At 40.0% G+C, this 13,846-nt stretch overlaps 1 protein-coding gene across 10 annotated transcripts in view; it reads right to left on the reverse strand.

Annotated features, from left to right (window-relative positions):
* Positions 1 to 13,846, reverse strand: part of FNBP1L (formin binding protein 1 like) — a 125,295-nt gene that overhangs the window by 59,724 nt on the left and 51,725 nt on the right. For 7 of the 10 annotated variants that reach the window (XM_017346074.4, XM_051857497.3, XM_089300341.1 and 4 more), the window contains one exon: positions 13,620 to 13,735. The exons of the other annotated variants lie outside the window; for them this stretch is intronic. In XM_017346074.4, coding sequence (XP_017201563.1) covers positions 13,620 to 13,735 — 116 coding nt within the window. The remainder of the gene's footprint in view (positions 1 to 13,619; positions 13,736 to 13,846) is intronic. 10 annotated transcript variants of the gene reach the window in all.

Here is a 13,846-nt window from a genome sequence, read left to right on the forward strand (position 1 = left end):
ATGATGTCAACTGAGGATGAATATCATTAAAAAGATCAAGAATAAGAGAGGGAAGAGGAACTATGTAACTGTAAAGCCGTGCAGTTCTGCATACATTCCTATGAACTTACTTCTAAGGGTACAGTTTAAAAACTGGCCATGGGAACCCAAGTCCCATTAGGCTGGGTGCTAAACATGCTACCTTAAGTGAGAAAGTGATCATATTAAGCGTTAAAGTGACCATATTAAGTGTTAAAGTGAACATATAGATAGGATTGTTAAAGTGATCATATAATTAGGATCAAGTGTTTGGTAATAATAGATGTAATTAAAATGGAGAGAATGTTCCAACATGGGAAGCAGTCCACACAGAAGATTCACAGAATGATAAATCGATTTAAGTTGCATTCTGACCTTCTCTCTCAGGGGAAGAGAGAACTTCCACTTTGCTTATGCCCTTGTCTAAATACTGATGGAGACTGTGGATTCAAAGGGCTCCCACAGCCTTGGCAGCTCATGTCAAGAGCCTCGGGTGATCACTGAAGTCATACATAAGAGTGTTAATTACTAACTTCCCATGCAAGACCTCTGTCCTTGGGGCTGGCGATGTGGTACAGTTAACGCCCTGGCCTGCAGTGCCAGCATCCCACATGGGCGCCGATTCAAGTCCCAGCTGCTTCACTTCTGATCCAGCTCTCTGCTATGGCCTGGGAAAACAGTAGAAGATGGCTCAAGTCCTTCGGCCTCTGCACCTACGTGGGAGACCCGGAAGAAGCTCCTGGCTTCAGATCAAATCAGCTCAGCTCTGCCATTGCGGTCATTTGTGGAGTGAACCAGTGGATGGAAGACCTCTCTCTCTCCCTCCCTCTGCCTCTCTCTGGCTCTACCTCACTATGTAACTCTTTCAAATAAAATAAATCTTTAAAAAAAAAAAAAAGACCTCTGTCCTTAATGAGTTGTGTTATAAGAATTAACTATAAAACTTGTTCTCAAAGTTTTATGTGTGTATGTGTGTGCAAATTGTTGAAATATTTACATAGTAGAGTTTGCCTTCTGTGTACAAAGTTAATTGAAAATGAATCTTAATGGAGAATGGGACTGGGAATGGGAGGGAGGAGGGGAAGGGGTGGGAGTATGGGTAGGAGGGCGGGTATGGTGGGAAAAATAACTATATTCCTAAAGTTGTACTTATGAAATCTGTATTCATTAAATAAAATGTTTCTTTGGGGGGAAAAATTCCCATAATTAAAAAGGTGAGCACTTTCTGAATGAGATTTACAAAAACCGGTAGGTATTCTTAATGTCTGTTAGGAAGGAAATGAAAAGAAATAGGACTTCTTGAAGGACTTTTTTTTTTTTTTAACCTTCATTAATGAGAAAAACAATTCCTGGGGCGGGGGGGGAAGAGTTTCTAAGGGCTGACATACTGGTACAGCAGGTTAAGCCGCCAGCTGCAATGCTGGCATCCCATTTGAGCACCAGTTCAGGCCCCAGCTGTTCCACTTTCAATACAGCTCTCTGCTAATGTGACTGGGAAATCAGCAGCAGATGGCCAGAGTGCTTGGGCCCCTGCCAACCACAAGGGAGACCCAGATGGAGTTCCTGTTTCCTGGCTTTGATCTGGCCCAACTCTGGCCATTGCAGCCATTTGAAGAATGAACCAGTAAATGAATCTCTCTCTCTCTCTCTCTCTGCCTTTCAAATAAATCAATCTTAATAAAAAAAAAAAAAAAAAAAAAAAAAAAAAACAGATGGGGCTGGTGCTGTGGCCCACTGGGTTAAAGCCATGGCCTGCAGCGCCGGCAACCCATACGTCCCGGCTGCTCCACTTCCAACCCAGTTCTCTTCTAATGCACCTGAGAAAGCAGCAGAGTATGGCCCAATTCCTTGGGCCCCTGAACCCATGTGAGAGACTCAGCTGTTACATTCATTTGGGGAGCAAACCAGCAGACAGAAGACCTCTCTCCCTGTGCCTCCTTCTCTCTCTGTAACTGCCTTTCAAATAAATAAATAAATCTTAAAAAGAAAAAAGATTTCTAAATTGTCAACCCTTTTCACCTTAAATTTATGGAAAAATGTATAAGCAGACCTAAATTTATGAAATGAATTATGAAGTATATAATTATAATAAAGTATAGATATTATAAATGAACTGCATTACAAATAAGTACTCATTTATAATTTATATTTTAGCCAAATTTCTATAATTATTACATTATAAGCATATGTATTATTAGAAAGAGTATGTTATATAGATTTTAGATAATTTATTACTGCCTGCAATAAAATTCTTTAGAAATCCAAAGATATACTAGGCATAGGTGATAGAAAAGAATTATCAACAGAGAATTAATTCTTCCTCACTGAGAGGCAATATAATGCAATACCAATAGCCCAGCCCCTGAAGCCAGATTTTAATTCAGTTAGCTCTTTGTTTGTTTGTTTGTTGTTTTTTTTTTTTTTTTGACAGGTAGAGTTAGACAATGAGAGTGAGAGACAGAGAGAAAGGTCTTCCTTCTGTTGGTTCACCCCACAAATGGCGGCTACGGTCGGAGCTATGCCAATCCGAAGCCAGGAGCCAGGTGCTTTCTCCTGGTCTCCCATGCAGGTGCAGGGGCCCAAGCACTTGGGCCATCCTCCACTGCCTTTCCGGGCCACAGCAGAGAGCTGGACTGGAAGAGGAGCAACTGGGGCTAGAACCTGGAGCCCATATGGGATGCCGGCTCTGCAGGCAGAGGATTAACCAAGTGAGCCATGGCGCCAGCCCCCAGTTAGCTCTTTCTTAACCTCTATGTGTCTCAGGTTATTAATCTGAAAAATAATACTGATACCTGGGAGCTTAGGATAATAAGATGTGTTAATTTATGGAAAGCATTCAGAGTAGTGGTGACAGCATCAAGGGCTATATTAAATGTTACAAAAGTGCTTATTCTGTGCCAGGGACTATTCTAGGAACAAGCAGTAATTGAACTGAACATACAAAAATTCTCTCCCTTTGCAGAGTTTATATTTTAGTGGAGAGATTATATTCTGGAATAAACAGGTAAAAATTATTTAGACAGTAAATAATTCTATTCAAGTACAAATATGTACTCGGGGGACTGAGCAATTACTGAAGACTGACAAGAATAAAAGTTTCCATGGGATCCAATCCTATAAATAAGAGTAATCTAAACTCCAAAATAAAGGAATAGTTCCTCTTGCTTATATCCAGATGTCACTGCTAGGCTTTACTACCTTAAGCAGTTGATCAAAAATGCAGGAGTAGCCAAGTAGTCAAGAGTTAAACAAGAGTTAAACAATGGCATGCCAAAGAAAAAAAGCAATCTCCATTTTCATAAAGTCAGTACAAAGATGGGCTCCCTGAATTCTTTTGAGAGTGACACAGAAATGACAAATTCTGATGAAGAGGTATGCAAAAGTAAAAATTAAGTAGAAAATAGAAACTGGTTACATTTGGATAATTGTGTATCTAAGCCCACCTTAAATATATTTGACAGCTCTTAGTAAACTAAAAACCTCATGACATTGATGTCCAAACTTTAATATGGCAGAAACCTGCACATTTTCAAAGATTCAACTACAGCCAGAGATCTAAATTTCTTAAATCAAAAACAGATCATTCAATTATTTATTCATTTGACTCATCTTCCCTCAACTCTAGAGGTACCACCTATTTGCCAGCCTTAGCATGGGAACACAAATACACATAATACAGTCTCTGGATAAAAGGAATTTAGAGGGGTCAGCCCTGTGGTGTAGTGGGCTAATCCTCTGTTTGTGGTGCCAGCATCCCATATGGTTTGTGTCCTGGCTGCTCTACTTCCCATCCAGCCCTCTGCTATGCCCTGGGAAAGCAGTAGAAGATGGCCCAAGTATATGGGCCCCTGCACCTGTTTGGGAGACCTGGAGGAAGCTCCTGGCTTCCGATTGACCCAGTTCCAGCCATTGGGCCATCTGAGGAGTGAACCAGCAGGTAGAAGACCTTTCTCTCTGTAACTCTACCTCTCAAGTAAATAAATACATCTTAAAAGGGGGGGGGGGGTGCGGCGGCACAGCAAGTTAAAAGCCCTGGCCTGAAGTGCCATATGGGCACTGGTTCTAGTCCCAGCTGCTCCTCTTCTGATCCGGCTCTTTGTTATGGCCTGGGAAAGCAGTAGAAGATGGCCCAAGTCCTTGGGCCCCTGCACCCACATGGGAGACCTGGAAGAAGCTCCTGGCTCCTGACTTCGATCAGCGCAGCTCCAGCCTTTACAGCTATCTGGGGAGTGAACCAGTGGAAGACATCTCTCTGACTCTACCTCTCTCTGTAATTCTTTCAAATAAAATAAAATAAATCTTAAAAAAAAAAAAAAAGGAATTCAGAGAAATTTCTGATTTAGCTTTATCAGTAGTGTCAGCTTCCCATCTTACTGTCTGTTTCTCTTCCAGTATATCTCATTGCCACATTTGAACCAAAAATTTATAAGACAACATGGAGTTTGGGTAATATAATTTCATACAGTAATACCTCTGTGATAGAAATTAACACAAAAATCATTTTTACTAAGAAAAACAAACACGATACCTACCTCTCCTGTAAATAGGGCTTCTTTTTTTCACTTAGAAAATTTAGGTTACTCTCTGCCATACAAATACAACAATGTAAGTTTATTAATAAAGGAGGGCTGATTTTCAGTTGCTTGTCTTCACAAACAAAAAATATTTTACCAAGTGATTTAAAGTTATCACTTAGCATCAATCAAAATCGACATGACTCAGCTGTCTCCAAACGTGATTACATATTTACTATTTATTCCCATCATCAAACCAATGTCAAAACAAAAATAAGTTAAACCAGAGCTACCAAAAACGAAGAACAGAAGAATAAAGGGAGAAATCAGAAAACAATCTGGAGGTACCAAGACTAGCTGAAAAAGTTTATCTTATATTTTAAATGTAAATCTTTAACAATCCTGAATATAACATTTAAGAGACAAGTACTGCCTCACTACAAAAAGAATTAACCTCTACAGTAGCAAAACTAGAGGGAGTAACCCACAAGAATTTTTCTCATTAAAGAGGAAATAAACAAGGAAAATCTCTTTCCTTCGGACAAAACAGAAACCATAAACAGCAGGTGATAATTTAATCATTTAGTTGGTATTTAGCCAAAGCAGCAAATCTAAATATAGGGGTAAGGGAGGATTAGGTGGTTTCAAATTAAAATTCAAATTAAACTGGCTCCTCCTACTCTTCCCAGATTTGAGTACCTCAACATTATCCAGTAATACTGCCTTTACAGAAAATTACTACCATTGAGAATCAATGTTAGGATGGAAATGTGCCAAATTCCTAAAATGTGCTCTATTTCTTTTTTGTTGTTGTTGTTTTAATATTTATTTTATGTATTTGAAAGGCAGAGTTACAGACAGAAGGAGAGACAGAGAGAGAGAAAATAAAATACAGGAAAAGAAGTCTTCCATCCACTGGTTCACTCCCCAAATGGTCAAAACAGCCAAGGCTGAGCCAGACAGGAGCCAGGAGCTTCTTCTGGGTCTCCAACATGGGTGGTAGGGGTCCAATCACTTACTTAGGCCATCTTCTGCTGCTTTCCCAGGCACATTAACAGGGAACTAGATTCAAAGTAAAGCAATGGCACTCAAATCAGCGCCCACATGGGATGTGGGTGGCAGGTGGCAGCTTTACCTACTATGCCATAATGCTGACCCTTTGCATTTCTTAAAAGATGTTAATCACTGACACAGATCATTTGTACAGAAAACTCATATTCTTATAACAAAATTACATTTGTTTATATTATGTAATTTTAGGTTCTAGCTACTCTTGCTTCAATAAAATGGTGTTCACTTCCCTTTTCTGCAGGTAAGTGGAAACTATAGTGGTTATTATCATTCTCAGAACAGACAGGAACAAAAAGAAGTTCACCATTTGATGAATCCCAAAACCTTGGCCATCCAGAAAATTTTGAGGTCGGAGTTATCCTGGACAGTTAAATATTCCAATGACTTAAGTTTTATCTTACAAATTATCAACTTTTATAATTTGTGATAGGATTCTTTTTGGGAGTATCCCATCTTTGCTTAAGAACAACTGTTGACATTGGCAACGGGTGGCAGGGTGTAATGGAATGAGAAGACCATGCCAAGATGGCCGCTGGCAACAGAAACTGCCTGGCAACAGGCTCTGATTGGATGGTTTCGGAAACCACATGACGGCGGAGTCTGCCTGGCAATAGGGTGTGACTGGTTAGGGCATAGACTGCCCCTTGACCAGACTGGTTGCCTTGGCTATATAAGCTGCTGTAGCAACTGAAATAAACGAGTCTGCAGGCTGCTTGCCTCAGGCCTGCTTTCACCCAACTCCCATGGTCTGTGTGGTGACTCTGTGCCTCTTGCCCCCACCACGCTCCTCCTCCCAGAAACGAATCCACAGCAACAGCAGGAAACTGCTGTGTGAGCGTTAACATCTCGGTCTGTGGAGCAGAAGCACACTTTTGCATCCATGGACCTGGCCATAGCAAGACATCTGGCCCAGGAGCAGGGTACCACCCTGTGCGAGCGTGCTGAAATTGTGGCTGAGTTTTATTTCATTGGTTAAGTTTTTGATGAGGAAAATCAACATTAAACTTTTTTTAAAAAGATTTTATTTATTTGAAAGACAGAGTTACAGAGAGAGGTAGAGACAGAGAGAGAAGTCTTCCATCCACTGGTTCACTCCCCAGGTGGCCCCAACGGCCAGAGCTGCACCTATCCGAAGCCAGGAGCTTCTTCCAGGTCTCCCACGTGGGTGCAGGGGCCCAAGGACTTGGGCCATTCTCTACTGCTTTCCCAGGCCACAGTAGAGAGCTGAATGGAAAGAGGTACAGCCGGGACTAGAACCGGCGCCCATATGGGATGTCAGCACTTCAGGCTTTAACCCGCTGCACCACAGTGCCGGCCCCCAACATTATACTTTAATGACTGTACATAATTGTTACATTTTTGGGGTATCTGACTTGTCATAAAGTTAACATATTAACTGCACATCATGTCTAAGGAAACAGATTTCATCAGCATTGTAATGCCTGTTCTTTCAAGGCAGTAACTGTAGATAGAAAAACCCTTGATATGAAGATAAATACTTACATAAATCAGACATTTGGGTCAAGTAGCTTGACTCAGAATATAGATAAGGAGATACACATAAACATAAAATACAAGAAAAGAAGTCTAAATATTCAGATTCTTTGTTTAGATCCTGAAAGTAACTAGTAATCCCAGAGTAAAGAAAATGTTGCTTTATTGGACAGGAAAAAAAAAAAAGGAACAATTGTTTTAAATTATAAAAGTAGAGGCCAGCAGTTAAGAGACAGCTTGGAACAACTGCATCTCATATGAGAGTGTCTGGGTTCAAGGCCAAATCAGGCTCTGCTTCCAATTCCAGCATCTGCTCATGCACACAATGGGAGGCAGCAGGTGATGGCTCAAGTACTTGGCTCCCTGCCACCAAACTGGGAGGCTCAAATGAAGTTCCAGGCTCCTTGGCTTTGTCCTGACCCAGCTCTGTGTGTTGCAGGCCTATGGGAAGTGAACCAGTGGATGGGAGATCTTTCGCTGTCTCTTTCAAATAAAATAAAAATACAATTTTTAAAATAATTACAGAAGTAATATACAATCACTGAAGACTCTAAAAATTTTAAAGTATATACACAAAACTGAGCAACCTTTTTTCTGCAGGGGACTATTTGGATATTTATAACATCATTTACAGGCCATAAAAAATTATCAATTTGAAAATTAGCTTGCTATAGTTTTATTGAATTTTGAGTCCCATCTGAGGTTACCTCGGCAGGGTCAGACCAAATGATTTTGCAGGCTGTATATGGACTGCAAGCTGGAAGTTCCCACCCCTGTAAAAAGTGCGGGGTGGACACTGTGGCACAGGTTCAGCTATTGTTTGGGATGTCAATACTCATTACTGGAGTGCCTGTTTCAGACGTGACTACTTCGCTTCTGATCCAGCTCCCTGCTAGTGCACCTGGGAAGCAGCAGATGATGGCTCAAATACTCGAGTTTCTGTCACCTTTGTGGAAGAAACAGATGGAGTTCCTGGCTCCTGGCTTCAGCCTGGCCCAGTCCCAGCTGCTGTGGCTATCTGGGGGAACAAACCAGCAGATGGATGATAATCTCTGTATAGTTTGTCTCTTTGGGTTACTCTGCCTTTCAAATAAATATTTTTTGTAAGTGTATGAGGTAAAAATTTCTTATTATCTTCCCATTCCCATTCTACAGAGGTTAACTATTGTAAAAACAATTTATGGTATACCTTTCCAGACCTCTTCAGAATACATTCAAAATTTTATTATAATTCAAATAAGTAGATGCAAACCCCATTAAGCAATAAGGAAATCTTGCTAGCATTCAATTCTGCAACTTTCTATTTTGACATGGATAGAATAGCTTTTTAAATTTAAATGTGCTGTTTGTACACTTAACTCTTTTAAAGTACCTATACATAATTTGTACACTTAACTCTTTTAAAGTACATATACATAGTGTTTTTAATTATTTTATTGAAAGATACTTTTAGGTGGGAATCTTTTTTTCCTGCAATAAACAGTTTTCTGCCTACATCTTTGCATGTGTGCTTTTCCATAGAAGAGTTTATAAATGAAAATACTGGAATAAAGGACAGACACATTTTATATTCTGACATTGTCAAATTTCCTGCTTTCTTCAAAAATAATCTGATTAACTCTTTTCTTGAGGACCTAAGCTCATGCTTACCAATATGGTTATTTTCTTTCTTTGTATTTTTTTTTAAACTCTGCTTTAATACTGTGGTGATACCCTTGGGGCTACAGAAGTAAATGGCACTATTCATTTCCACAAAATCGTTTTTATACTTTTTTTAATCTTTTATTGTCTGTCAGTTTACACTGTCATCACTGTATTACTCGTAGCATTTCTTCTCCTTAATTCTGCTGGAAACCTGGAAACCAAAGAACTTAATGTGCTAAAACTGAGATCAAATTCAAAATTAAATTAAATGTTCACACGAACATACTTTGTAATTGCTACTTTAATCTCCCAGAGGCCCTTCATGCATCTAGGTTATAAAGGGGTAAGGTTCCCAGATTATACACATGGGGCTGGAGAAATATTAATATACTAACAGGCAATTTAATCCCATAAAGGTGGCATGTACCAATGCCATCTCACTAGTCCAAGTGATCAATTTCAGTTCACAATTGATCATAATGAAAGGACTAAGAGTCAAAGGGAGCACATAAACAAGTCTAGTACCTGCTAATACTAACTGATAGAATAAATAAAGGGGAGAGTGATCCAACATGGGAAGCGAGATACTCAGCAGACTCATAGAATGGCGGATGTCCTAAACAGCACTCTGGCCTCAGAATCAGCCCTAAAGGCATTCGGATCTGGCTGAAAAGCCCATGAGAGTATTTCAGGCATGGAAAGCCAAGACACTCTGGCAAAAAAAAAAAAAAAAAAAAAAAAAAAAAACCACCACCTAAATGAAAGATCTCTGTGAGTGACATCCCAGTGGAAAGAACAGGTCTTCAAAGAAGGAGGTACCTTTCTCTGAAGGGAGGAGAGAACCTCCACTTTGACTATGACCTTGTCTAAACAAGATAAGAGTTGGAGAACTCAAGGGGCTTCCATAGCCTTGGAAACTCATGACTGGTGCATAGGGAGATTACTGATGCCATAAACAGGAGTGTCAATTTGCAAAGTCAACAACAGGAGTCACTGTGCACTTACTCCTCATGCAGGATCTCTGTCCTTAATGTGCTGTACATTGAGACTTAATGCTATAACGAGTACTCAAACAGTATATTTCACTTTGTGTTTCTATGGGGGTGCAAACTGTTGAAATCTTTATTTAATGTATACTAAACTGATCTTCTGTTAAAAAAAAAAAAAAAAAGAAGAAGAAGAAATTATCAATTCCCAACTTGACTCTCACTGGGATTAAACATGACAATAGGTCTGATTTCATCGTCATTTAAAAAATCATCTATTATTTTTCACTTTATGTTTCTGTATGGGAGCAAACTGTTGAAATCTTTACTTAATGTATGCTAAACTGATCTTCTGTATATAAAGAGAATCGAAAATGAATCCTCATGTGAATGGAAGGGGAGAGGGAGTGGGAAAGGGGAGGGTTGTGGGTAGGAGGGACGTTATGGGGGGGAAGCCATTGTAATCCATAAGCGGTACTTTGGAAATTTATATTCATTAAATAAAAGTTAAAAAAAAAAAAAGAAAATACATAGAATGAAAATAATGCATGAATTTCAAAAATATTTTGCACCAAAATAAACTTATCTTTTAATTCTAAAAAAAAAATATATATATATATATAAATATATATATACACACACACACACACTAACAGGCACCCTGGTCATATTCTTATATAGAAAATACCTTGGTTTAAAAAAAAAAAAAAAACACAGAAGTAGGGGCTGGTATTATGGTACAGCGGCTTAAGCTGCTGCTTCTGATTTCAGCACCCCATATGGGAGCATTGATTTTGAGTTCTGGCTACTCTGCTTCCAATCCAGCTTCCTGCAACTGCCATCCTTTAAAAAAAGCAGCAAGATGGCCCAAGAATTTGGGACCCACCCAACCACCCATGTGGGAGACCAGGATGCAGTCTCTGGCTCCTGGCTTTGGCAAGGCACTGAGCTGGTTATTTATGTCCATTTGGAGAGTGCCCCATATGGAAGAGCTCCCTGTTTCTCTGCCATTCTGCCATTCCAGTAAATAAACCAACCTTTAAGGGGAGGGGGGGTAGGTAAAAATTAGCATAATGTCATTGTTTCAGTAAATATAACAATAGAATTAAAGTATTATAAAACTACTTTATAGAAATGAGACAAGAGAGGAATGGGACTCATAAATTCAAGGACCCCCATCCCAACCTGACATGAAAAAATACATCTCAAATTCCAAATCAATCAGGAGCGAGAAATGTCTAGACTAGCTATAAAAGACCCCCTAATGGCCTATTAGGGACTTCCCGATCAGCACGAATACCCAGAATACTCCATTGTAAACAACACCATTATTTTGAGTGTGCCGAGTGCAAAAGAAGGAACTATGCCTGCGCAGATCACTGAGCAGGGTACAAACTAGTCATGTGCCAGTGAGAGCAAGCCAGAACTCCAGGTGGATACAGATCCAAGTTCCAAGGGGGAACTGACATGCCTCTGCACTCAATAAAAATTCTTGCCTGGCTCCCATAATTGAATCAGTAAGCAGAAACTCTTCCTGCCACGCTGTCTCCTTTGGACTCAAGCATAAACTCCTAATAAACCTTGTCTGAGTTACATATTGGCCTCCTGTCAATTTCTATTTGCAAGTGAGACAAAGAGCCTGGGGTCGGTAACAAATATACTCTCCTATCCCTACACCCAACAAATAGGTTCCAAGGACTACTGTAGTAGACGTATGTGACTTATAATGATCTCCCCTTCTTTTTGGGATCATTACCTCACATTTTTAAAAATTCAGATTTACCGGGGCCGGCGCTGTGGCACAGCAGGTTAAACCCCCAGCCTGCGGCACCGGCATCCCGTATGGGTACTAGTTAGAGTCCTGGCTGCTCCACTTCCAATCCAGCTCTCTGCTATGGCCTGCAAAAGTAATACAAGATGGCCCAACTCCTTGGGGCCCTGCTCCCACGTGGGAGACCAGAAGAAGCTCCTGGCTCCTGGTTTCAGATTAGCTCAGCTCTGGCTATTGCAGTCATTTGGGGAGTGAACCAGCGGAATGCAAGACCTCTCTCTCTCTGGATCTACCTCTCTCTGCAACTTTTTCAAATAACTAAAATAAATCTTATAAAGAAAAAATTTTGATTTACCTTCTCCCTTTATTAGCTGTGAAGGCATTCCAGTATTACCATTACAGTGAATTGTTCAGAATAAGCATATAACCTTAGCAGAGTAAGACAAAAAAAGATCTCTGTAAGGATTTCTGGAGGAAAAAAGCTGGTACAAACTTGCCTTCTCCCTTCCTTCCATCCCTGGCCTTTCTTCTACTGCTTTCTCTCTCCTCTTTTCCTCTCTCCCTACCCCAAATGTACAACAGGTATGCCATCATTTTATTTCCAGTATGTGGGGGTATGATGACATACAATATAGAACAAAGGGAACAGAGAGGATAGTACTAAATGGAATCGGAGAATAAAGGCAACAAGGGAAAGCAGAGCCAAGAACTGTAGCCCAGAGATATTTCATTCCTGAATCAAAATATACCTGAACTTTTTAGTCATATGTCCCTGTTGAGATCAGAATTTTTTTTTTCATCTATAATTTAAAGAGTCCTTACCCCTACAGCTAACACACTATGGTCTGTCTTCAGATTTTAAGCAACATTTTTATCAAGTTCTACTAAAACTGTCAATCTATGATCTAACAATGATGATTTTGCTGTCTGAACAATATCTGAAGATTAATTCATCCAGTTTTTTATATCATAATTTTGCTTTTTTTTTTTTTTTTTTTTTGATAGGCAGAGTTAGACAGTGAGAGAAAGAGAGAGACAGAGAGAATCTTCCTTTTCCGTTGGTTCACCCCCCAATGGCCACTGTGGCCAGCATGCTATACCAATCTGAAGCCAGGAGCCAGGTGCTTCCTCCTGGTCTCCCATGCAGCTGCATGGCCCAAGGACTTGGGCCATCCTCCACTGCACTCCCGGGCCACAGCAGAGAGCTAGACTGGAAGAGGAGCAACCGGGACAGAATTTGGCACCCCAACTGGGACTAGAACCTGGGATGCCGGCACCACAAGCGGAGGATTAGCCAAGTGAGCCGTGGCACCGGCCTCTTCTCTTTTTTTCTAAGATTTATTTGTTTATTTGAAAGAATAACAGAGAGCCAGAGATCTTCCATTCACTGAGTCACTCCCAAATGGCCTCATCAGATAGGGCTGGCCTCATCAGATAGTTCCAAGACCTGGAACTCCATACGTGTCTACCACATGGGTGGCTGGGGCCCAAGAACTTGGGCCATCTACCTCTGCTTTCCTGGATGCAGTAGCAGGGAGCTGGATCGGAAGCTGAGCAGTTGGAATTCAAACTGCACTTATATGTGATACTGAGGTTACAGGCTGCAGCTTAATCTGCTGCACCACAACACCAGCAACCAGTTTTAAGACTAAAATTTTCCCTTTAAATTATTTTTTAACATATATCCTCAAGTCACTTTCATCAGTAATATGTATCTGAATATTGACAGAAACTCAGTTTAGCACACATTCAATTTCCAGGTCTTAGATCTCTGAAGAAATACCCAGTGCTTTGGAAAGATCACTAAAGCAAAAAGTTATAAGTGAATAAAAGTGTAAAACAGAATGATACCTAGATATTTCTTTTTCCTGGCATTTTGCTCCCTGATTTTAGAAATTTTAAACACTTTTCTAGAATGAAAACTACTGACATTCTAAGCCAGTCAATATTTTTTGTGGTACTAGGCAATAACTAAATCAACCACCAAAACAAGCCAGTTACCTAATTCAATCTAGTTCTGATGAAAAAATGAATTTAACCTATGGAATACCACCTTTATCTTTTATTCAAATGCTTAAACACGTAATTGCATTTCCAAGAACTGAAAAAAAGTTGACTTACCTCAATTGTTTCGCATAGTTCTGCTCAATCTCTATTCTCTCTTTAACAAATTTGGCGTATCTTTCCAAGAAGTCAATTCCCCATTGTGTATGCTTATCTAAGCTGTCGAACTGATCCTAAAAAAGGAAGGTTAAAACTCACTGGAAAGGTTTAAAATTGTATCTACAAACATTTTAGCAAGTTTGAGGTACAAAGTGAGAGCCCCACCCACCTCATCCTTTAGGACC

This window comes from Oryctolagus cuniculus, chromosome 7, assembly GCF_051225735.1.
Source record: "Oryctolagus cuniculus isolate XC-2025 breed Fujian yellow rabbit chromosome 7, ASM5122573v1, whole genome shotgun sequence".
In the NCBI taxonomy this organism is placed as follows: domain Eukaryota; kingdom Metazoa; phylum Chordata; class Mammalia; order Lagomorpha; family Leporidae; genus Oryctolagus; species Oryctolagus cuniculus.